The sequence below is a fragment of the Podarcis pityusensis genome (assembly GCF_964106645.2).
Source record: "Podarcis pityusensis genome assembly, chromosome: 5".
NCBI classification, from domain to species: Eukaryota; Metazoa; Chordata; class Lepidosauria; order Squamata; family Lacertidae; genus Podarcis; species Podarcis pityusensis.
In genome coordinates, this window is record NC_138032.1 from 43,259,996 (window position 1) to 43,285,408 (window position 25,413).

Here is a 25,413-nt window from a genome sequence, read left to right on the forward strand (position 1 = left end):
GCAGAGTAGAACACATTTAAATTATGTCTCCAGATTTCAATTCATACATTTCCTCAACAAGGGACACATACAAAATGGTTACTACAACAAATAAAAACATATTTGTTTACAACTAAGTAGAAGCTTTATATTAATTACACTGCTGAACTTTGTAATGATCCGGTTTGGACTATGAAATTGGCACTCCCAAAGCAAGTAGCATTCCCAACAGGGCCATGGCCTCCCCCCCCAGTTTTTGAAGACTTGAATTGTAATCAGAGCCAGAAAAGGCTGACTTCTCCCTCTTCCCACTACTTACTTTGTGGCAGCAGAGTGGGGTGCAGATTTGGTGTGGATCTGAAATTAACCAAGCTATTTCCCTTAAAATACACATTTTAAAAACTCAGTTTGGAAAACTAAGTTCTAACGGTATCATGAGATGGCAACTCAGCTCATCAGTGCTTTAAAGCACACCCAGGATCATAATCCAAAGTCTTTGGTCATGCAGTCTATATGCTTTCCGCACTACAGAATTTATACTGACTTATTTTTTTTTAAAGATATTTATTAGAGGTTTAGAAATTACAGAAAAAAGAAAAAAGGAAAACAACAAAAAATTCAACAAGACATACATTTCGATACATAAAAAAGGAAAATAAAAAACATAAAAACCAATACAACAATACAACAATAAAAAACACACATCCAATACTCCATAACTTTGTCTTTCATTTGCTTGTTTCCTCGACCTCCTCACACCTCCCTTTTTGTATTCTAGTTTAGTTAATTTTTCCAGCAAATTCTTTCCATTTTTCTCAATTTTTGTTAAGTAATTTATCTTAACGGTCTAACATATTAATTCAGTCAGCAAATCCTTGCTATCTTTCACTATGTTCTGTCATTCAATTTACCTTAGTTTATTTTAACCTTATCTTACCATAAAATACCTTAAAGCTTAAAACTTAATATTTATTTATACATAACTCCTTATATCATTTCTACTAAAGCCAAATAGTTTCATTCCAACCTTTTTCCTAATACTCATTAGTTTTACATTAATTCTCAAAATATATATATATTTTTTTAGAAAAACTTTCTTCCAATCTTCATCCAACGTCTCTTCTTCCTGGTCAGTCCTTACTGTCCATTCCATCTAGTCCATCAACCTGGTGCTCTTGTGTCCGAGGCTCTTAAGTCTCTTCCATGCCCCTTCTGCAGATCTTCTTCTTGTTTATACCTGCACTTTACCTTGTCTTCTGTTGATCTTTTTCTTAGTTTCTTTCCTTTCTCATTGAGGAATAGGACTCGGGGAGACTCCAACCCAAAGATATCTCCAACTCCCCTCAGCAGATCAGCCCATTCCCCACAGTCCCATTCCCCACACTCAGCACTGTAGGCCAAAAAGTATTTAAAAGCATGTTTCAAAGACCCTCCAAAATTAAAAGCCCCCACGACTCCAGACCCCCCCTGGCCCACTCCAGATTCAATCTTCAAGAACAGCGGCTTATGCTCCTGCAGGGCCTCGGGTCTCTCCATTTGTGTTACTTGAGGTTCAACAATGATCTTCTCCATTATCTTCTGCACTTGCACTTGCCCTGTCAAAACAAGTTCCTGAGTTGGTTCCTGGATGGTTTCTATATGGGTATTCGCCGTTTGTCCAAAGTTTTTGACTGCAACAGTCATCAAATCCATCTTCTCATGCATCTGCTCCAACAAAGCGCTTGTCTTGCAAAAAGCAAGCACCAAAACTTCTTCTAAACACATTTTTATTCAAGGCCAGAGTCTAGTCTCACGATCCTAATCTTGCAGCTGTAAAATCCCCAGATCGACTCCAGCAACAATTTAACAAGCTCCCTCTAGAGGAGACAATTTCTATTTGTATCTATCTTTTGTAAACAGGTCCAACAAAAGAAAATTACTTTCATTTTTCATATATTTTGTATCTTTTGATTACAAAAGGCAACATTGGAATCAGTTTGTTTCTCTTTTTTTTAACTATCTGTCAAAAAAACGTTCCATTCACAGTCAATGAACTTCCCCAAGAATTTCTGTCTCTGGCACCCCGTTCCCAGGTTTGAGACGGTGGAAATTTATCTTTCTTTACTCTCTCTCCTGCAGACTTAAACAATCAAAATTCCCCCCTTTTCTCCTGCTTCCAAAAGGGGTTTTGATGGTTATAACTGAAGGAAATTTAGTCCTTTATATGCGACTTTCCAGACTTTAGCTTGCAAATTTTTGCTTCAGTCTATTTACAAAAAGCGGAAGGCGGACTTCCTGTTTAGAACCTTCCCGCTTCGGTGCCAAATTAAAATGTTTCTTAATCCAATTTTCCGTTTTACTCACGGGTATTTGTTTAGAGTCCAATTGTCCACAGGAAAAAGTCAGTGCTCTCCGGCAACGGCTGTGCGGCTTCACTCCGTAAAAGTAGCAGTCGATTCAAGACACCGCGCCGCTCATCCCACGTCGCTTCGGATCCCCAAAAAGGGGTTTCCCTGCGAGTAGGGGAGGCGCTCCTGGTGTCAGCCGAATCCCACGTTCCCAGGCTTCCTCTGCCTGGGATTTTTAAAGGGTCTCCGCCTTCGCCGCGGCGGCAAGACTCGATTTTCACGGAGCGGGTTCCTCCCGGTCAGAGGAACTCCGCCATTGCCGATGGCGCTAACCCGGAAGTCCCAGAATTTATACTGACTTAAAGGGACAGATGTAAAATTCAGGATTGATTTCTGTTTGGTTCTCTCTATATTGATAAGGACACTAAGCAAGATCACTGACTTGAAGACTACGTTTCCAGAACTTTCACTTAGCCTGGCTGTTTCTGGACACAGTAGCATTTCTCCATCACAGTGATAGTAAAGTGTTTGAGCTGCTTGGTTGATGGAGTCAAAATATTCATTATTTGAACAATACTAAAATAGCATATGATCTTTACAATGCTTTATTTTGGAACTATATTATTCTTTTAAACAGAGAAGAGAAGCTTTACTTTAATGGACATGATCCCACCAAAATTAAACACCACTGGTTTTAATAGGAGGGAGAAGAATGTGCTTAATATATTTCTCTTGAAAACAACATGATTTATCTTTGTTGGATCTTTCCCAATGACTAAGCCATGAATTCAGTTTTAAGAGATTATAAAACGGCATACTTTAAGGAGCACTTAAAATATTAACACTCTCTTTCTCTCTCTCAATGTTCCCCTGTCCCGTCATTGTGAGCTGTTTCTTACTGTATGAGATGGTGCATAGGATCCTAGAAACCAGATTTTTAGAACAAGGGAGAGAGATAGAGACATGTTGGGAACCAATTTTTTATATGTCACACAAACTCCCCCTCCCCTGGCCTCTGTCTCGTTACAACAAGTGTATCCCAATATAATGTTTTGGGATAGGCCTCAATAGCATCTTGTTTGTTTGTTTGTTTGTTTGTTTGTTTGTTTACAAACTTTTTCCAGGAAGTATAACACATTCAAAGCAACCGAGTGTCTTTGTTACCCTACTCTTTTATCTGTTAAACTCCAAGGTTGTTGTTAAGAGTGATTTTCTTTAAATGTAATTTTGAAGAAGGTACAGATTCTTCTGTTATATCCAAGAAGGACTGAAAATTTAACTTCTGGCTTGCGGAGGATTGCTGGGACTGAATCTGAGAGCCACTAGCACTCTGCTCTGGGCAAACTACTGACTGAACAATATCAGCTCCCTAAAGATGGCATTCCCATACTTTAAAATGTTTAGGCCAAAAAAAGGACTCACATTTCTTGAGTTTATTGAATGAATTTGTCTTGCTAACATGTCAGCTGGCAGACTCAAAGTGAGAGAGCTAGTTTTTCAAGCCACTCAGTCCATTTACTTTTATTTCAGAAACTCAGTTTGCAAGCTACCATTTTCAGTCTACCTCCCTCTACCAGCCCAGCTTGTGCAAATTCATTCCAGGAGGTTAATTGATGAAGGACTTGCTCAACCAGTGCTGAATCACCCTTTCCACATTGTGAGCTCACTGAAACATCTAAATATCCAGTGCAACTTAGAAGTAAATCACCTGATAGTGTCAAAACAACCACTGTGAAAAGATGCTAAAGATCTCATTGCTATTTTATTTCAAAAAGTAAATACAAAAAGTTGCACTGAAGTTAATCTCACTCTCCCTACCGAAAGACTTATTTATTACATGCCCACATGTGGTTTCTAATTATGCAGCAAGAAGTTTGACAAAAGATGCATCTCTTGTGGAATTATGCTGAAATGAGCAACCGCTCTGCTAAACTATAGGGACAGCATGGGTATAACGAGCTAGACCTCTTGCAGGTTTTAGCTTTCATTCAAAAAAGCAAGTTTCTAGTCCTCAACTTATTTTTGGAGGGGGCAGCATCCTTTGTATTATGCCCACCACTACTTCAGCCTCTTTGTCAACAATTTCAGCTTTTGCAAAACTCCAATACATTGCCAGGAGATTATTTTTCAAAATAAACTCACTTTACATATATGTAATTTTTTTGTGATGGCAAACTTTGAATCTTACTCCAGTAGAAAGTAAGTGACTACAATGAGTTCAACACACAAGATAAGGAAAAGATGAGCACCTTGGTTCAGCACCATTTATTCTCCAATACCTTAAATCTGTAGCTAGGAATATGTGAAATCAGAACACCTGCTTCCATTATGTAGGTAAAGAAAGCTGAGTTAAATAGTGCATTTTAAGTTTATTTGCCCTGTTTCTTCTAAACCTTTACAACAACATAATCAAAGTTCTATCTGGAAATACAGGAGGATAAGAAACACTTATTTTTTATGAAATAAGTCAGAATTCTTGAAGTTTTAGCAAACACCTATGAGCTACTTAAAATGTTTCTGGAGCCACATGTACTTAATCACTGGCTTAAGAGGAACAAGTGACGTTTCAGTCACCACATTTAGGGACTAATTTTTGTTGCACCCTGCAGTGGGCTACATGTAGTCCAAGAATACCAGAGAATTTCTCCAGTGACTAAGGAAAATGCATTCCTGAAAGAAAAGAGTCGCGCCTCTCCCACACTGCTAAACAGTAAACAGCAACAGGGAGAGGAGATGAAAAACTATTCTTTTAAGAGGTACTACTTTATGCTTCAGACAGACTAATAAAGTTTAATTGTCTGGAATCTGGTGACTCTTACTGTATAACTTTCCTCTGATATAGGTCTTCCATTTGGATTTTAAATGCTGGTGAAATCACTGAAATAAAATTTCCGTGAGGTTGGAAAGAAAGAGAGAGGTTTTCCCAACTTTTAAACTTCAAGTTTATCTACAGAGGTTGATCTAAAATGGGTTCCGCTTCTGGTGATAAAAGAGAACCATGAGGTCGTGGCATGAGAAGCCTAGGTAGTTTAGATGACGAGATTAAAATCTGGAAACTATGATGCTTTAAAAACAGATAATGCTTTTAGTGAAAGGCCTTTTGAAAACACTCAGGTGACCTGCCTGAAATGAGGCAACAAAGAACTGAACATTTGACTTAGAGGTGTAAGGCCCTAGATGCTTCCAGTTTACAAAGTTGGTTCACATGGCCAAGTTACCTCTATGCAATCCTGCCTCCAGATTCCCTGCCCCCATAGACACCATCTCTTCCTCTCCCAGGACAATTCCTATTACTGTAGAAGCAGAACCTCGCTTCTGCAAAGTAGCAGCCATAGGACATCCTTCATGGGGATGCATCACAGGCGGGTCATTGAGGAGAAGGGCAGGGAGACAAAACTGATCATGTCAGTCAGCCTTCATATTTTGCACCTTTCTCAGCAGTGAAGCACATATCCCCTTTTAATCCACTACAAACCAGAAGAGCAAGCCCAAACACAACTAAGACACCCTGGAACAGTGCTATGCACCCTTAAGAGTGTCAGCCGGGTTTGTAGGACAGAGAAAAGAACTGGTATTGGGGGTGGGGGGACTATAATCTTCACTCATACCTCCTAGTACAAAGATGTTACCTGTCCAAAAGATGGTAACAAAAACATTTGAGTCTGAAGCATCTTTTACATGTACATAAGTCACCAGATACAAAAGATGCTAAAATTAAAACATCAGTTATAACAATTATGCATGCTAAGTTTGTTGTCCATTCTCCATCAAGGACATCCTGACAATGTTTTGCAAGGACACAACCAGCTGGCTGGTTACCCACTAGATCATCTAGCCTTCTGAAAAATACATCAAAACCATTACTTTGATACTTCATAATTTCTCTCCTTGATCAAACTACTCTCTAATCATCATTTCTGGCTTTACTCTGTCAGTTATAAAGGCAGAAAACAGAAGTTTTGTGCATTTGATTAACTTCCAAACGGTTCAGCCTTCTGGAAGTTAAAGAGCAGTTACAATTTTAATGTGAACTGAAATTAAATGTTAAAAAGGAAGTTCATTGATTAAAATTTTTAATACCCACAAAATTGTTATTCTAGAAAAGTTTTAGTGTTTCTCTAACAGAGAACTATATATACCAAAAAAATTACAATTTACAGCTGCTCGTGAAATGTTACACTTCTATTTTTATTTTTAATTTGCTTTTATTTTATTTTTTGTTGCCACATGAAGAGGCTATTCCCACTAGTTCCGTTGAAGTTCAGGTAAGTAAATGCAGGGTACTGCTGGTGGTGATATAACAAAAGCCAGAAGCCTAATGATCAAATCTTGTTGCCTTGTCATTCCAAAGATAGGGTATTTCAGAAAGGCCAGGCTTGGAAAAGCATCAATGCCACACAAAAGGCAACTAAAACAGGCTATTGATAGTTCAGAATAAAAAGAGTTATCCGAGTATTTCCAAGATAGTATTGCAAAAGAGCTACTGCTATGCAAATTCATAGGGGGAAAGCTAAAAAAAGAATAGGTGATATCAAAAAGTTATTCAAGCTTTTGAACAGCAGAAACTCTATGCCTCAGAGTATTATTAATAAAATTATTATAATTGTAATTATAATATAATTTGTCTCTCTAGCCTGAGACAAAGCAAACAAATACTTCCATTATACCTTCAGTACAGTTAAATAGGCAGTTGTCTACCTAAAGTATCTACATGTATAAAAGTTCAAAAATAACCTGTCTAGAAATGTGTGTGTGTGTGTGTGTGTAAATATGTTTAGAAATAATTGTCAAGAGTTAGTTATTTGGCAATGAAGATTTCTGTATATTTGAATGCTTGCACATTTTTTAAATCAACAAAAGCCAGTATCCTAAAAAGATATATCAAACAATGTTAGCATTCTCCTTCTAACATTCCCAAACAACAGGGCCTTTTAAATGTTTGTGTTGTTTTTTTGCAAAGCCTTTCTTCAACTGTTACTCTTCCTGCCCCAACTCCTTACTGTTATTACTTACGTACAGCTTTCCTCACCATCTTGATATGTGACCATTCTCTTCTTTCCCTATCATTGCTTTCTCCACATTTCCCTCATGTGTAATCCTTGACTGTAAAATCATCAGAGCAGGGACCTCTCCAGTGCTTTATCTCTGTAGAGTGTTATGTTCACTGATGGCACCGTATAATAAAGTATTTTCCCACTCCTTAGTCAAGTTGAAGCACGGGCATTTGTCATGTACAGAACCAATACTAATAGCTCCAAGCTCCTTAACTCAAAATGGCAACCTGTATAAGGTTATACTGGAACACATTATTTAAACTAAGCCAGCCAATCTTCTAGACTGTTGAGCAACTAAGACCTGAACTCTAAAAGCAAATGGCATACCGTGTGTTTTTCATTGCTGAAGTTCCATGATTCTTCCTGATAGACACACTACATTCTGACAGCTGCCTTAAAATCAATACCAATATGAAACCAGCTAACAAATTCCTGGAGTTCAGAGAAGTGCCCTAGAGAGGCAGCACTTTAGTAAAGTTACCTTACTTATCACAGCAAGTTCGATATTTAACCACCAGGGGATTTCCAAACTTTGCTGAGTTTTTGAAGTTAATGATTAATATTTCTGCCATCTGGAGACAGAGAGAAAGTGATAAGTACAATAGGTTGTGTTAGGATAACCACAATTACATTTTTCTTTTTTCCACCCCTCTCAGGACTTGCTAGGAAGGAAGACAAGTGACTGAAAACAGCAGCTAAAACCAAGCCTTCCAGGAGACATTGTGCTGGGTGGAGACAATGAAAACTTTCTTCCATCGAACTTGGTGCTAAACTAAAAGCAACATCCTGTCCCTTCAGATGATTCCACACCATCTTGCCCTGCAGATCTCACCCTCTATTAGTTTGCTTTAAAGGAGAGTTTTAGTGGCAAGTACATGGAATGTGAAGATGAAATTGCAGGCCTCTGTACACATTTGTCCATAGAGCAGGTAGATGAAGCCAATGCAGAAGCCAACAGAAGCCACTATGCTCTTGCCACACACCCAGCTTGTTTCAATCCCTCGTTGTAGAAATCATTCTTTGCATGAAAAAAATGCATACATGGAGGCTGGTGTACCCAATTGTGTGTGTTTTTTTTTTGGTTTTGTAAAAGAACAACAACAAAAAAAAGGATATTTTTTAATATACCCGCCATGGATGTTTGGAATTTACTGCCAGCAACCAACCAACTGGTTCTGCATTTCCAAGAAATCAATCTCTGAGTGTGGCAGTGCCTACACTTTGAAACAATTCCCTGGCTGTTGACATCAGGCAGACACCTTCATTGTACTATTCTTGATGCCTGCTAAAAACATGTTTGTTTAGGTGAGCCTACTCAGATATGTAGAATGTTGATATGCATAATGTTTTAATCTGTTCTTAGTTCATTGCTGATTTAATTTTTTTTAAAGAGTTGTTTAAGTGTTTACTGATTATTTTGCTCTCTGCAAACTGCTTTGAGGCTTTTCGCAATCAAGCGGTGTATAGATTTCATGAAATAAAATAATAAATACAAAAACATTTTTTAAATGGAAAGGTCAAGACAAATTCATTGAAGATTTTTTACAGCCCATTCTTCTTCCAGCCACAGGTTACCTGACCCCTCGCCAAGGGTATCCAAAAACTTTACATTGTAGAAACCCTAAGGTTTCAACAAGAATTGGGAGTACCATTATTAGTATACTTTAATGGTATACCGAGGTGGATGGGCTAACAGATTGACCTCTTTCCCTTCTCCTATTTAGAAACATACATAGTTTCTTGTATTAGAGGAGGGTACAAAGCACAACTCATTTCTTTTAAACATATATGGTCCTTTTTACCATATGGTTTTCTACAAATGTTCCTTGTGAACCAGTCCCTACACTCTGCCTGAGATACAAGACAATTTAGAAAACCAGATCACAGGCTAGGATGCATTAACTTACTGTGAGGTTTAATTGCATTTTTTTCTGAACACAGCATTCAGATGCATCCCAAGTAATCAATATTGAAGAATATAAATCATGACTTCAAATGGAAGTGACAGTCTTAAATTAACAGCACAGAGAAGCATTCTGGTTCAGTTCTTTGATTTACTCAGTTTTGCAAAACCCAAAGCTTCAAAAAGAACTCACACTGGCATTAATTAAACAACATTTTTATTACCTACTATCAAAGCATTACAAGGAGGGTTTACTAGTCAGCTCTGCTAAGGAATTACAAGCTTCACTCAATTAACAGTCTAACTTTTTTGTGGTGTCACTGCTAATTGAGATATTTTTCATTTTTATATCTTCTAAATTAATGTTGTACAGGAGAGCTCAGTCCAAGCACACAGGCAATCAGAGGAATCAACAGGAATCCTGAGGTCAGGAGAATTAACAGTGAAATATTTTAGTCATTAACTAAGTTTCAAAGATGCTGGCAATGACAAAGGGGGCTTTATTTTACCCTGTGATGGGAAGATCCTAGGTCAACAAGAAGTAACTATACACAAGAATATTTAAATTTCCAAATGCAAATCTATTCTCATAGAATTAGCCGAAACACTGGACTGCCATTTCCAGAAATAATGAAGGCAGACATAAGAGGCTACGTTGCCTTGGGTATACAGGAAAATGTTTGAGTAAGTGGAGACAAGAGTAATTGAAGACAACGCCCTAGATGTTCTTTCATTAACATTAGGCTGTATGATACTATATGAAAATGATAAAACAATGAGAAGTTATATAGTGATGAATTATTTCAGTTTTATTGACAACTAAAGGAATTATACAATTTTTCACTGGAAGTAGTCACCATGCTGACTGGGGGCTACAGGTTTCTCACCCCAGGTATAAATGCTCACATGGCTCCTGTTATTTATTTTGAAAGTTTCAAAATATTTATATTTGTATTTTCCTTTCAAACTTCCTATATCTTGATATAATTGGATGTGTTGTATTGTATGATAGTCTTGTTAATATTTGTAATATCGTATAGAGTTTGCATGGCACATGCAATGTTCACAGTCATAAAATAAGTGGTGTAATAGTACAATGTTACTTTATCTAATCAGAAAATGTTTTGAAACTATCTGCAACTTGCAGTTTTAACATTTCACAGCAATACTCACATTGAGTAAGTGAAGTCAAGAACAAAGGAGTCAAGCTCACAGTTTTTTGAAGGGAAAGTGTCTTAGATGGAGGCTTCTCTAGGTACAAATTGCAGATTCTTGCATTTTAGGCAAACCAGTACTGTTCGCACAATTAGCAATTGTGAACGTGTCTTTTTTTAAAAAAAAAAAAGTTGGTGGATCTGGAAAGGGGTCCTTGTAGGGATGTGTAGTTTAATAATCTACCATCTTCTGTAGTCCCTATATATATTGTTTTCCCCTCCATTTTATTCACAGCAATAAAAGTCCTCCCTCCCCTGAAGTGCAAAAGTCATAGAATCATAAAGGGATCTTGGAAGGGATCTTGAGGGTCAACTAGTCCAGCCCCCAGCAACGCAGAAATCTTGCCCACAGCCATCCTTGGGTGGGCTCAAGCTACCAACCTTCTGGTTAATGCACTGACCCATTGCAGGAGAAACCTAATCTGGATTGGGATTGCAGTAATGAGCAAACCCTTTCTAGAGTTTCAGTCTGGATCACCCTTTCTCTATGCCTGCTATTAACCTTTGAAAAACCACTCATGCAATTGCTAATGGTATGAATGGTGTCTAATCGAGTTTGGCTCTTGGTATAATGACTTCCATATAAAAATCAACTAGATCAAGGGCAGTGGTCACCACACAGTGCAAGAATTTATGTATAACAAAAAGCCTATACTAATGATCGCATCAATTACCTACAACTTAAACTGCAATGTATCATGTGACCCACCCTGAGAACTACAGAAGGAGAGTATACAAATGTGAATACTAATACTAATAATAAAAGCAATAGTAATGATGATGATATAGCCACCCAGACTGACTTTTCGAGGCAACAACAGGAAAACATATCAGTTCCCTTAAGTACCAATTACAATAATAAAATACTTTTAAATAATTATTCAAGTAGGTTGTGCTAAAAATGGCACTGTCTATTTAGAAATAATATTTTTTTCAAGGTAGCAAAAGGCAGCTGGGTAATCTTTCCTGCCCTTGACCACTTTTTGTTTAAGGTTCAGCATAGCCAGTTTCTGCTTTTAAAGCAAGACTTTTACTTTTTGATGCTTTCCTCTGCATTATTAATTTATTATATTTTAAATTCTACTGATGCTCTCTCTTTCAGAAAGAGAGATTGATAAAATATGTAGAGTTAAATTTTGATCAGTGAAGTAAAATATTAAATCAGTGGCACTGAATTGTTTTCTAGTATTATAATGAAAATTTTAGATGACCTTCAGCAATACATAGTGTCATTTGTTTATTAAACAGAGGGCTCAGAATTCCTCAAAAAGGCACCTAAGCTGAGCACTTGGCAGTGCCAAGAACAATGCCACTTCAACTGAGGTGCCGCCACTTCTGGGGCAGAACGTGTAATCACTTTGTTAGAGAGCATTTTTAAAAGCAGAAGTCACTCTCTCCAGGAGAAACCACGAAAGTCAATCTCTCTAGTGAAAACTACAAAAGTAATTTAGGTCGCAGAATGTAATCATCACGAGTTGAATTTGGCCAGAAGAACATCAGGGTTAATAACCTCACTCTTGCGATAAGCACCAAGGGATCCTTAATGACCAGTATAAATTGAACTCCTTCCTTCCTCTTTATTAACATACTATGGGGCTGATTCAAACCTACAAAAGCAAGAAATTAAGAAATGAAACTGCTAAACTCACCCTGTTGTGCTTATATGTGGAAGCTATCAAGATTGCCTGTTGTGAAGCAGCCCTGACGCACAGCCTCTACAATACTAGTTCATGATGATGTGACATGGGGAAGGGGGAGATGATCTTCAAAGTTGGACTTTTAAATAAAGGAAGTTACTTTCTCTTGCTGCTTTATTCATGAACCATGTGTTCTTAACATTTTAGTATAGACTAACATACATTTGATGGTCGTTAACTGTCTTGAGGTCCCAAATTGTACGGAAAAGCAGAACTGCCACCACAGAACTCATATGGCTGACTTTAAATCTTGGCAACCTCGTGAAAAATTAAAAATCCAGGATAAACTTGAATCACAGATGAACCAAAATTAAGAAAAGAACAAAAAACAATGAGCTCATTTGTCAAAGCTGTGAAGCAGATTCATAGCTGCTCTCTGGCTGCACCTGTGAGGTGAGGTAATTGACCGAACGTATGAGAGACGCCTAGTTATATCATATCAGCACAAATGCACCGTTTAGCTAATTTTTAGTTGAATGTTATGCTAGCGAAATTGCTTCAGATAAACAGCTCATTACATGTTGGCATCTACTATGCAGTGTAGTTCAGATTAGTAGCCACTTTTTGTGGCTGCATTCACACATAGCATTAAGCTGGAGTTTTGGGCTGATCGTGGAGTGCTGTGAAGCAAATGGCTTCCTGGTTTGTTTCCCCGTTTCCCGTTATGTTGGAAACAGGGATGGTGGTTTGCTGCTCCTTAACAAGTAATGGTTGTTAGCCAACCTTCAGCTATGGTTTGTTGTTGCCTTATGGATTCGGGCTTGTTAGGGAGCAACAAGCTACAATCTCTGGTTCAGACTTAATGAAAACACAAGGTGTACTGGTTTGTTTATCTCACTTGCACCAGGAGAGGAACAAATTGGGAGTGATTGGACAGCATGCACTACCACACTGCATAATAAACCACGATAAGCAGAGTCACTGGCATATCATTATATGCAAACACAGCCATAGCAACCAATTTTTTAAATTATACGTTATTATACAGGGCAGAGTTTGGGGGGGCGAGGGATTCACCTAAACTGAAGCCTTGTATTTTCTGACCAGACTATGTAAACTAGAATTTCTTTCTCACAAAAGTGTTTTAGAAACTAACAAAATAACATTTTCTAGATTGATACAAAACAGGGGGAAATGTTAATACCTTGCATTAAATATTTTACACTGATAGTCTTCTGCTGTTTAATACAAAGCTACAGCAATTATTTCCTTCTCCATTTCAAGCTAAGGGTAGGGAAGGGATCAGCCAAACAGAATTGGCATGGAAATAACTATGGGTGATCAGAAAGCTGCATAATGCATCCGTCAGCCTCAACGTACCCACTAACAAAAATAAATTACTTGCATTTGAAAAGAACAGTAATTCTTTCAGAGACACTTCACAGTCCCAAACATGGGATGCCATGTGGAGTCTCAAAGAGCAATGCTTTCAAGCACCAAACTGGGCCAAATGATAAAACAGAAGTAAAAAGTCCAAATATGAGCGGGGAAAGAATGTATGCTTCAAGTTCTATTTATGTTAAAGAGTGGTTTCCCCATGAAGTTTTCTATAAGTAGTCCCAGGATAAACAGTATCACCAATCATGTTTCATAACATTCACTACAGAATTTCAACGCAACACCAATGTGTCAAGAGCGAATGCATTCAAACAAACATTTATTCTCCTTGCCTATAGCTTCCTCAAAATAAAGTTATCTGAGAACCGAAAATTCTCATTTAGTCACAGCCCACAGGTAAGTAGCTTTCTAAAGAATATAGTGATAAATAGGTTATTTTAGTTTTACCAAAAATAACTTTAAAAATACTGTATTAGAAAGCTTCATTTATGGAGAACTCTTCATAAAGGAACATTTGAAAAATAATCTAGTCTTTGTTTGTTGTAAGTCTCCAACCTTAGGAATACCTTTGCATTCTTAATACCTTTAACCTTTTGAAGACAGTCAGTTTCTTAGACAGTATTTAGTAATGGTCTCCTGCATCAAGGACAAATGCTTCATTTGAGCAGTTAAGACTAGGCCAATTGAGTACACAACTGGTTGGCATTTAAGGACTTTGTGAAGGAAGGGTCCTGTTTCGCTTTTATCTCAGTACTTCCAGGTAGCGCACAATGCTCAACAAATCAAACAGAAGTTGCATGCAAACCAGAGGAGGCAACCACACATTTACAGTGTTGCATAAAGTTTCAGTTCATTGTCCACAATTAGCACAGTTGCTTGAAAAATCACCAAGTACTGCTGTTGTGTCATTTGAAGTCCCAATACAGAAAGAGAACGGGCAAATTTAGCAGATAAAGAAAAGCAACACTATGGGGGGGGAGGATAAATGCTCTGTGTGTGTGCATGTCACACAAGAGACAACAAGAGGACCACTTTAATGCTTAATTATAGATGTTGGTTAAAATGCTGGTTGTTTGATTTCTTAAAAGAATATTAAACGTTTCTGTGCTTTTCTCCTCTTCCGCAACGCCATCCTCTCAGTACTGTCCTTTGCCTTCTCTGCTTCCTTCAAACCTCACTCAAAAAGAGGACCTGGACAGGAAGTTATTAAACTTCAATCCTCAACGCATCTTCTGCACACTTCGCAAGGCTGAACTTTTCACCCACAGCCTACATTTCTATGACACCCTTTAGCACAGCCATAGTGAGGAAAGGCACAGCAACTCAGACAGCAGGATAGTGCCACAATTCATCGCCAACCCCATTTGACACAAACAAACGGTGTGTCAGTCCTTTGAACGGGAAAGACTTATTATGAGGCAGCTGCCGAAAAAGCAAAAGGGGCACATGGGCCAGGCTGCTACCGAATAATGACCCCTCTCTGGTTCAAATGTGAAATATACTAAAACTTTCAAAATCACATTTTCCCCACGACAGGAGTGGTCGCAGACACGAATGCTGGGGAGTGAGTGGCTTAGAGTATTCTTATAAATGCAGGCATTGTTTGCACAGCTCTGAGAAAAGGGTTCAAAACAAAGCTATGCTGCTGGTGGGCAAGCAGCAGAGAGCAGGATAATTTAAAGCGTGTGCTTTTCCCTTCCCCTTTGCAGGAGGCATGCCTGTCACTGCGCAGCTGTGCTGCCGGCGTCATCACTCCCTCTGTCTCCCGTCTTGCTAATTAAAAGGTTGATCACAGAACAATGCTCTTCTCATTAATTTCAGTGTTCCGATTGGGCAGGATCCCCGTTTGCTCCGCCTGATCTTTTCCATGCGGTTGAAGTTAATGTGACAGGAGTCCGAAGATGGATTACCTGCTGCCATATTGCCCATCGCCTCCAATCAGGAGCTATCTGTGTAAACTGATTGTTCTAATTTGCTCTCATTATTTTTACAATATCAGGAGAAAATAACGCACACAGCTCACTGTCAAAGCCATGAAAATCAGTCATTAGTTAAACCTAGACACTGAGTGGCTTTATTAGGACACTGCAGCTTATTGATGTGCAGCTCCAGCAAAGTAAGATAGCATTTTCTTTTCAAACAGAAAGAAAGAGGCTTCAGCTGAGAGGCAGTATTTATTAGACTAATTCCAGGAGCAGCAGAAAGCTTGCTGCCCTGACGCAGTTAATTGGCATCTTGATGTGTACAGCAGATTAGGAACAATGAAAATGTTGCAGTTCGGGCATTAGGAAAGACCATCCAGCAAATCTGAATGTGAATTTGCACACAATACCAAGGGCAGACAACTGTGTAACCTTCTGACCAGATTTAACACAAATGTGCTTTAAAATTGAAATATGGCAATCAATAAAACAGCCAACACAAAAACCCCTGCACTTCTGCAACTCAAAATATCATATTAAGCAGTATCCTAGCACAATAAGGTACACAAGACACATCAATAACGTTCTACATTCTCAAGAGTTGCTCCCAAGGTCAGACATCTTGTTGTGAGTACCCAGCAGATTCTCTGAAGGTCAAAAGACTCTACAGCTTTACTTGATTGATAAGGGAGCAAGTTCAACTAGGACCTTCTGCAGAGATGGCTTTGTGCTGCTACCTGGTGCCTCAGCAATACATGGAAAGAGACCTTCTCAGAGGTTAGAGGAGACTATAGTTCCACAGCAAAGCTGAGTGCTGATATAACTGACAGAAACTAGGGTTGTGTACCATGATTCAAAGCTTCCACAACCATATGACTAAATGAAGCATTTGTAAAGAAACAAAACAAGAATTCTTATATGCCAGGCACATCAGTTGTAGTAACAGTCTTGTTCTGTGACAGACAGGACATGAAAATGAATTCTATACAAATATCTAAATTAGCTCTTTGTAAAGGCTCCAACAGAAGAGTGAGGATGCACAATATTTCACTAAAAAAGTTAAATCCAACTGGGGAAATTCAAAGTTAATGGTTCCAAATCTAAGCACAGCAACAAGCAACAAAAATACAAATTGGTGGATTCCAGAGAGAGAAAATCTCTCTTGGGCAGTTTTGACTCCTTTAGGGCACCACCTCATTTTTAGTAGAACATAGCAATCTCTTGTGTTAACCATTATTTTTAATTTTAAGAAATAAGAAGGAAAAAATTCTGTCCCGGGCTTTTCTTTGTTGCTTTTGACTAATTTCTTTTTTACAAGCCGTTTTGAGTTTTTCTACCATACGGGGTAAATCAGAGCAGTATGGTTCTCAGTACTGCTTGGCCCCTCCTCTCCTAATGGACTCCTCTTTAGAGAGGCTTTGCCAAGCTTTACTCCTCAGAATTCCTGCATGGAAAATGGTGCGCCATGCCACAGTCGGAGAAACGTGCTGATGGCACAAATTACAAGCCCCCAGCCGAATGCTCCAGCCCCCACCATTCGGGCAGATTTATGTGGGCTCTTGCCGACGTTATTACAAGTCAGAGTTTATTGGGAAATTGTTACATTATGCGGAGTGTCTAACAAATTGCTTATGCTGCTATAATTGGATTACAACAGCCGCTTGCTCCCACCGGTAAGATTAGGCAAGTAGGACTCCTGCCGATCTCTGAGCGTTAGCAGTAATTTTATTTGCCTTGCCTCTCTCTTTCCTAACAACATGCCTCTCTCCCTGCCAGCTGTCTGCTGAAAAGGCACAGGCTTGTTCCTTGGCCCTAACAATGCAATTACAGCCCTGCAGATCGCACTGTTTGTGCATTAACTACAGAGCCAAAACGAGGCGAATTGATCGTTTGACTTTTGGAGTGGTCACGTGATCCCTGTGTGCGGGTGATCCGGCATGCATCAGCGGGCACTGCTGCAGTACATGCCTGATGAGGAACTTGCTTCTCATTATTACTCCTCCTAGGGACAAAGACACAGGAGCCTTTCTGAGCTGATCCAGACCCATGTAAACTTGCTCTCAACTTGGCCAAAGAGCGGATACGGCTAGAACAGAGTTTCCCTCCCAAAATTCTTCCCTCAGATTTCTAGGTCTGGTGATGTTCCTGCAGCACACTAGGCTGTTATCCAAAAAGGTCACTCAAATGTCCCAGCTTGATGACCTTATACCCAGGAAGTGGATTTTCGCCACCAATTCATGAAATACGCCATTGTTCTCCCCATTTTACAGATGGGAAAACTAAGGCAACTAACAACGTCTCCACCCCCATCGCTCACTGAGGTCCAGTGCTGAGGGCCTTCTGGCGGTTCCCTCACTGCAAGAGGTGAGGTTACAGGGAACTGGGCAGAGGGCCTTCTCGGTAGTGGTGCCTGCCCTGTGGAACGCCCTCCCATCCGATGTGAAGGAAATAAACAACTATCTTACTTTTAAAAGGCATCTGAAGACAGTCCTGTTTAGGGAAGTTTTTAATGTTTAATGCTGTATTGTGTTTTTAATATTCGGTTGGAAGCTGCCCAGAGCGGCTGGGGAAACCCAGCCAGATGGGCGGGGTATAAATAATAAATAATTATTATTATTAATATATAAGTTGTCTGCTGTTAGTCCATGAATTCCACTGCTGAGCTGTGGTTTAAATCTACATCTGCAAGGTCAACAGGCGGTGTTTGGTTCAGAAGACCACAAACGGTACATTACCAATGAAACATGCATAAATATCGCCTTTTTAATTATGCTTGCTTCCAGACATAAGTCGTTAAATAGACACATGATCGTTGCACATGAGGATGTGTATAGTTTCTCCCTATGATCACCAAGGAAAATCTTGTCTGTGTCAAGTGACTCACAGATAACTGCATATTTTCCTAAGGGAGAAGGAAGTGGGTTGAAGGAAGACTGAATCATTAGATTTTTTTATTTCTACCTCCAGCTCTATAAGGTTGAAAGCTTTAGCATGCCACTCTTTTGCTACTCATCTGTTAATTCAGTAGAACCATTAATGGCAAAAGTGGCTGGGTATCCCTAGCATTTAAGAGGTCCTTGGTTGAAAACAGGCTGGGGGAGGGTGCAATGGTTTGTGAAAATTGCTGGAGTGAGGGTTGGGGGTGGAGAGAACTATTTCTACCCTTATTTATTTCATGATGAACCCAACATGTAAAGTAGCTTCCAAGACAGGAGGAGGCTAAAATAAAGGCAACTGATATACAATGTGTGCATACTGGAGAGAGAAAAATGCCTGTTTACATGTAGTTTAGCACTCAAAAGAAACTCTGAACAGCTGAAATACCTTATAAATAGCTCAGACCCAGAGGAAGTGCAAACGTCTGCATTGTGAATTGTAGATCTTAATTACAGACAATGGCTGGTACAGCAAGTACTACAGGAAAAAAAAAAACCAGGGAAACAGTTGCACTGTTCATGGCTGGCAATAACTCTTCAGGAAAATATTTACTATCAATCAGTTATGAGAAAAGGGACTCCGTGCTCATAAAACAGCACGTTGCTTCTCATACCAGCACCATTTTGATTCAGCATAATCTGAATTTAAACGGCTTGTTTCCTGCGGATATAATTTTGGAAATAAATAAAACAAATCTTCTATCAAAATCTGGAGAATGTGGGAAGGGGAAAGGGAGGGGAGACATGCACATTCTTTCTTCAATCCCTTTGCAAATAACTCTGACTAGGGGTGGGGGAAGGGGGAAACTGTGAAAATGTAAAATATTCCAGATTAAGGCAAAATAGCCTCATACTTAGATTATGACCAACGTGCCACTGTAAAGAAACTGAAAAGCCTAACCCTTTGGATGATTTTAATTATGCTTCATGGAGGCAGAATACTTGTGGGTATTAAGTAAACTTCATTTCAGTTTTACATTAGTTATAACACTTTTTATTTCCATTTAAGAAATTATCTCCAAAAGATAATTTAGCATGTGTGTGTGTGTGTGTCAGAGAGAGAGAGAGAGAGAGAGAGGGAGAGAAAGAGAAAGAGAGAGAAAGAGAAAGAGAAAGAGCGAGAGAGAGATTGGATTCTAATTCCATAAGTTAAAAAACAATTTTGAGCCAAGTACAGCATCACGATGGAAATGCATCCATTCCTGTAAGGCAGTATTAGGTTTGTTCAACCATAATTATAAAGGAAACAAGAACCTGGGCACAATATAGACCACAGCAGAGTCCAACAGAAAGAAAAGCGGAAAAAACCCACAGTACTGAACACAGAAAAGTCACAATAGATAAAAGGTACTTCAGTTAAGAAAAAGGTTGGCAAGACACCTCCAGAGAGATCCCAACAAGACTGGTCAAGAACTTATGTGCACATTGAAGGGCCTGAACATTCTCAGGGTCTGAAAATCTCAGGAGCACTAAACTCAGAGTTTCTCAAGCTAGTGTTTTTGATTTCAGGTTCACCTTCTAATATAGTCTACCTTCTGCCTACCCACCCCCACCAGCCAACTATCTACTCATAGCAGGGGGTGTGGAGTCAAGTGCACAGAGCCTGCTGCACGTGTTCAAAAGATCCGCGAAGTAGAAAACTAATTCAACACATGCATCAGAATGAATGACAGAACAAGACATATCCAACTCCTCTGAAGGAAAGCAGCCCACCAGGAAAAAACTGTTGTGGCAAAGCAACTCCTTCCAATTCATACTGGGAGGATGGAGCAAGTGGGAAAGCAGTGACTTCCTAAGATTCAATGCTAGAGAGCATTCAACTCAGCTGGGTCTTGGATGATGAGGGGAAGGAAAAGGTCTACCTGTCTGAGAACCCCATCCCCTATCTGGAACTTTTCATATCTGTCCAGGTGTTCTGCATGCCCAAAGTGGGACATTCATTAGCAGGCATTTTTAGCTGTGTACCATTCTACCAGATAGCTAAAGTGATCACAGTCACCAATACGTAGCTTGAAGAGCCAAGATTACTAAATAACAGAACAGCTGCTTGCCTGGCTGGCTTTCACTGCGCCAGTGAAAGCAACACCTTGCCTGTCCTTGAGCTCCAGTAAAAAGTTGTGAGGATGCCTTATCAAAGAAAGTTCGGCACAACAGCCAGTCCATACTGTTCTAAGGTGCTGAATTAGTAAGACAGAGAAGTATGTTGAAACTAAATGAAAGGATCCTTTAAAGGAGACAGAGGAGTCTACAACCTGAAATTCATATATCTTATAATCCTAGGAAACCAGATACTGGCTCTAATGCCTGGTCTACCTTGTGTCTGATGGTAGCTATAATTTTAATACTGCCAACATGCTGAACGGTTTCTGCAGTTGACAGATGCATGCTGATGGTTAGATACCAGCTTAAACTCCATCTGAGATTTTATATCCCTTTTAAAAGATTTGGCAGACTGGGTTTGCAGATCATTACCAGCTATATAGCTACTTCATTCTTCTTTAAATCTTCTTAGAATCTTCCTATGTCAACAAGTGTCAGGCATTTACTATGGCTGCCTTCAGACAGCACTTTATTCCATTTTCCTTACCTGATAATTTTAGTGTTTTAGGTGATCTTTCACATGTCAATTCAGGAAATCTAGTGGAAGTTTAGCACTCATTTGCACGCAAAATGCTTCCAGAAAAAAATCTGTTTGCAACCCCATTAACCTGGATAATCACAGGAGTTTTGTGCTGAAATTTCCCTGTGGTTTTCACTGCTGCTTATGTGATGAAATTTAGGGCAGTATTCTGGCACTCAGTTCTTTCCTGCCAGCTTCCTGGGTGAATCACAGGGGAACAGAAGAGTGCATGCACATAAAAAGTGGCGGCATGTTTGATGATGTCCACGGTTGTGTCACACCATGTTCACTGGTGTGAATAGAATATACAGCAGTATATGGAAAGCCACAGTTTCAGAACACAACAGTTAATGCAGTAACATTAGAAAGGAGGACAGAAGTGCTAACATTGCAACCAGAAAAAAGTAATGCAGCAATCTCCACATCTAAATGTACCCTACACTGTTTTTTAAAAATGCATTCTTTTGGGCCAGTTTTGAATATTCATTTTGGAAAGGCAGAGTGATGTTGAGGGCTACAAAAGGGAACAGATTCCTCTGTACAAAGGGAGACCCACAAGAACTTTAAGTTTCAATTTACACCCACTGAATTTCACCTATAAAGCAAACTAGTGATATATTCACAGATACTACAATACTGAATCTCTGCAAAGTGGTTTGTTTAGTCTTCAGGATATTTGGCAATGCATATCCCACGTCAACTCCACTTTCAAAAGGTTTTGAACTAGTAATGTAGTTCTCGTCTATACACACCATCATGAGAAATATCTACTTCCTATGAGAGTTCAATACTTCCCCACACATTTTAAGAAGAACACCACTCCCAGCAACACACAAATATGCAAAATATGTGCCCAAGAATAAACACTCTGGTGCAGCAGTGCTTGGAAGGACCATATCTTTTATCAGAGACGAGGATTCATTACCTAATTTTTGTCTCCGGCTTTCTTCTCATAGATGTTTGTCAAGATCCCAGGGGAAATTAACAGAGTTCTAATTTTTGTGGGCTACCATTTTGAGGGCACACCTTTAATTAAAGGTGCTACAAACTACTTTTAGTAAGTGCAGCTCCCTTGTGATTTCCTGCCAGCCACACACAACTTCTGGTCAAACGAATGAGTTCTGCATAGAAGAAAAGTTTACTGCTAGAGGAAGCACATGCAGGGAAAACTCTGCCAAGCTATTTTATAATCTCAGGCTGAGAATTTGAAACCAAGAACCTGAAGGGGGTTTCCAATAAGACAGCTATATACTTGCTGATAAAGGGGGGAGGGAGAAACACTCATTTGTAGAAAAATAAGTCTGCCGCTTGGGCTTGCCAATCAGAAGGTCGGCGGTTCGGATCCCTGCGATGGGGTGAGCTCCCATTGCTCGGTCCCAGCTCCTGTCAACCTAGCAATTCGAAAGCACGCAGTGCAAGTAGATAAATAAGTACCGCTCTGGCGGGAAGGTAAATGGTGTTTCCGTGCGCTGCTCTGGTTTCGCCAGAAGCAGCTTAGTCATGCTGGCCACATGACCCGGAAAAACTGTCTGCGGAAGCGGACGAACGCTGGCTCCCTCGGCCTGCAAAGCGAGATGAGCGCCGCAACCCCAGAGTCGTTTGCGACTAGACTAAATTGTCAGGGGTCCCTTTACCTTTTAAGTAAGAATCAAGGCATCAGTTTGGATACAACGCTACACAAAACGCTTCACAACTAAGAAGATGCATTTTGCATTACAGAGCTGATGTCCCCCATCTGCCATAGAAGGACTGGACATCGCCGTATTTTTCAGAGTATTAGGAAAAAGACAACCACAAGGCCTCCATCCCCCCCAAAATTATGAGCGTGAACTCTGACCCTGTATCATCACATTTTAATTGCTCCACTGGACTCATACAGAACATGGAACAGGGACTGCAGAGACTTGGGCTCAACCAACATTTCCCAAGTCTTACTGCAAAAGACCCACCACGCCACTAAATCACCTAGTTGCACCCTAAGCTACGCTCTTTGCACTCACTTGCTTGGTATGTACGTCATGGCTTGCACACTCTCCCCTCATTCTACTGTGGACACGAGGAGGACACTGGAAATTTTTGTTACTGTTTTATGTTAACCACAGTTTATGAATCATCTGAACCCTAAACTGTGGTTAATCTTAAACTGATGATCAGCAGAAATAAGCCAGCTTCACAAACTACTGGTTGTGCATTCAGTATTGTGAGTCCAATTCTGAGGAGCTCCCTCCAAGCTGAAATAAGGCAGCCTGCTCCCTGATGCTTGGTAAACATTTTATGCTTGGTAAAGACTTTCAGCAGGCTCTCCCCCCCCCCCCCGAATCTTATGGTTTATTTTAACTATTTTTATGCTGTATCCCTCCATAACACCTATTGTACACAATACAACTGCAGTATTAAACTATGTATAAATTATTAGAATTAGAAAAATAATAATAAATAAGCCAAAGTTAAAATTAATCACAGCTTCACAGAGGTTAGACAACAAGGCGAGCTGTGGTTAATCTAAAACAGAAGCAAAAACCTTCCAAACTCTTCCTGGTAGCTGCCCCTGAGGAGGAGAGGGAGAAAGCAAGCATAAGGCCTGCTGAGGTTTGCTACTGCAATACTAAACTATGGCTTAGTCTTTTGTCTGACCAGCTCACTGAAGCTCCTACCACACTGAGCTGCAAACCATGCAAAAGCATACAGAGACAGGCACAGTTGTACAGAGGGTGTGACTCCATACAGCTTGGTCCTCCAGAGTAACATTATGTACACTACTGAATGCCAAAATTCAAACGGAGGTATCTATCTGGCCTTAGGGAGAATTTCATTCTGTCTGGGGTTAAGCAAGCTTCCCACGGAGTTATGCACACAGAGCGATTGCTCAGACTGCTCACACATTGGCACCATACATAAATGGATGTTGGATTCTGTAGAATGACACACTTGAGGAGAAACGTTGTATGCGACAGGCAGTTTTACAGAAAGGTGGAGAAAATTTGCATGGCATTACTGTCTGCCAAAGGGATTATTTTTTTATATTTGAGTAAAGTTAAAGAAAGGTTTCTTGGATATGGCATCTATCTAGAGCAGGAATACATATGCTGGGGGAAAGGCATTACAGGAAGAAATCCCAAGGAATGAGGAGGGAGAAGAGGGCAATCATTTCTCTACCAGCCATTTTGTTGGGGGTGGGAAGAGGAGGGGGAGAGATGCTGCAAAAGCGCCAGCTGGTTTTGCTAACAGATGGCTGCATGCACTGATCTGTCCTGCAGGGCTATCCTGAACTTCCTTCCAATGGAAACATGAAGCTTAAGCAAGGCTAAACATGCTCTTTTTATATACACTGTATCGTGGCTGGAATGTTTTCCAGTCATTCACAATCCCTCAGACACGGTTCTTATTTTATGGGAGTTATATTTAGTTGCAGGGGAAGCCAAAGACAGGATGCACATTTCCCTGAGAATGTCTCTTTTGATGTGGCAATGCAAAAGGGAACATACCCAATCCACCATTCCTCCGAAAGTGCTTTGTTTTAAAATCAGATGCGTCTTCAACCCGCTGACAATGTCTCCGTACTGCAGTAAGTATGTGAATCAAATCCCCCACCTCGGCTCCAGTTGTGTGACTTGAGACAGTGGCCAGCAGGGGGGGTATGAGAATATCATATGCTCCCTGTCTAAAATTGCAGGGGCTTAAATTCAGAAAGGAGGCAGGGTTGCAGCCCCACAATCTGAATGCCCACTCAACTGCCTCTCTCTGCTGGAAGCAAACATGGACAACTTGTTTGGACAAAGACAGCATAAAAATAAATAAGCCACCAGTTGGAGGTGCAACAGTTGAGTTATGTGTTTCTCATATTACCATGGCTATTGCTAAGATACATTTGGCACATTTTTTGTTTAAAAGGGCCCAACAAATCATAAGATTTTTTTTTTAAAAAAACCCACTAGGATTTTCAACTCTCATTTCTAAATTTTCACCATATTATCATCCTAATTTCAAAAACTAACGATTATTGTTATAATTATTATATTTATTTATATCTCACCTTTTTCCTTTACAGGCAGGGAACTAATGAGGAAGGGATTCTTAGGATTAAAACAAAAAATGTGCATTATCGATAAAGGACTACATAAATTCCCATAAGACCCTATGGACTCAATTAGGTTTACACAGATACATTCAGAAAGCACAGTATTAAATTGCCTCTCCAATGAAGAGAGAACTTGCAGCTTATTGACCTGGTACAAGGATGACAGCTGCAGCTTTACTTACTTTGGCCACACAGTTTTCAGTCTTCATAGCAGTGCTCCCTAAGCAAACTGCTTCCTGGTTGATGCAGAGCCTGGCACAGCTATTATAGGTCTGTGAAGAAGAAACAAAATAATGGTTTGGATAATGGAACTGTATTTGTTCTAAAGGTAAGGTGTTTCATTTA

The 25,413-nt window shown here is 39.7% G+C and overlaps 1 protein-coding gene across 9 annotated transcripts in view; it reads right to left on the bottom strand.

Annotated features, from left to right (window-relative positions):
• BTRC (beta-transducin repeat containing E3 ubiquitin protein ligase) overlaps window positions 1-25,413 on the bottom strand; it is a 126,563-nt gene that overhangs the window by 37,263 nt on the left and 63,887 nt on the right. For 8 of the 9 annotated variants that reach the window (XM_081007072.1, XM_081007074.1, XM_081007073.1 and 5 more), the window contains one exon: window positions 25,251-25,340. The exons of the other annotated variant lie outside the window; for it this stretch is intronic. In XM_081007072.1, the coding sequence (XP_080863198.1) occupies window positions 25,251-25,340 (90 nt within the window). The remainder of the gene's footprint in view (window positions 1-25,250; window positions 25,341-25,413) is intronic. 9 annotated transcript variants of the gene reach the window in all.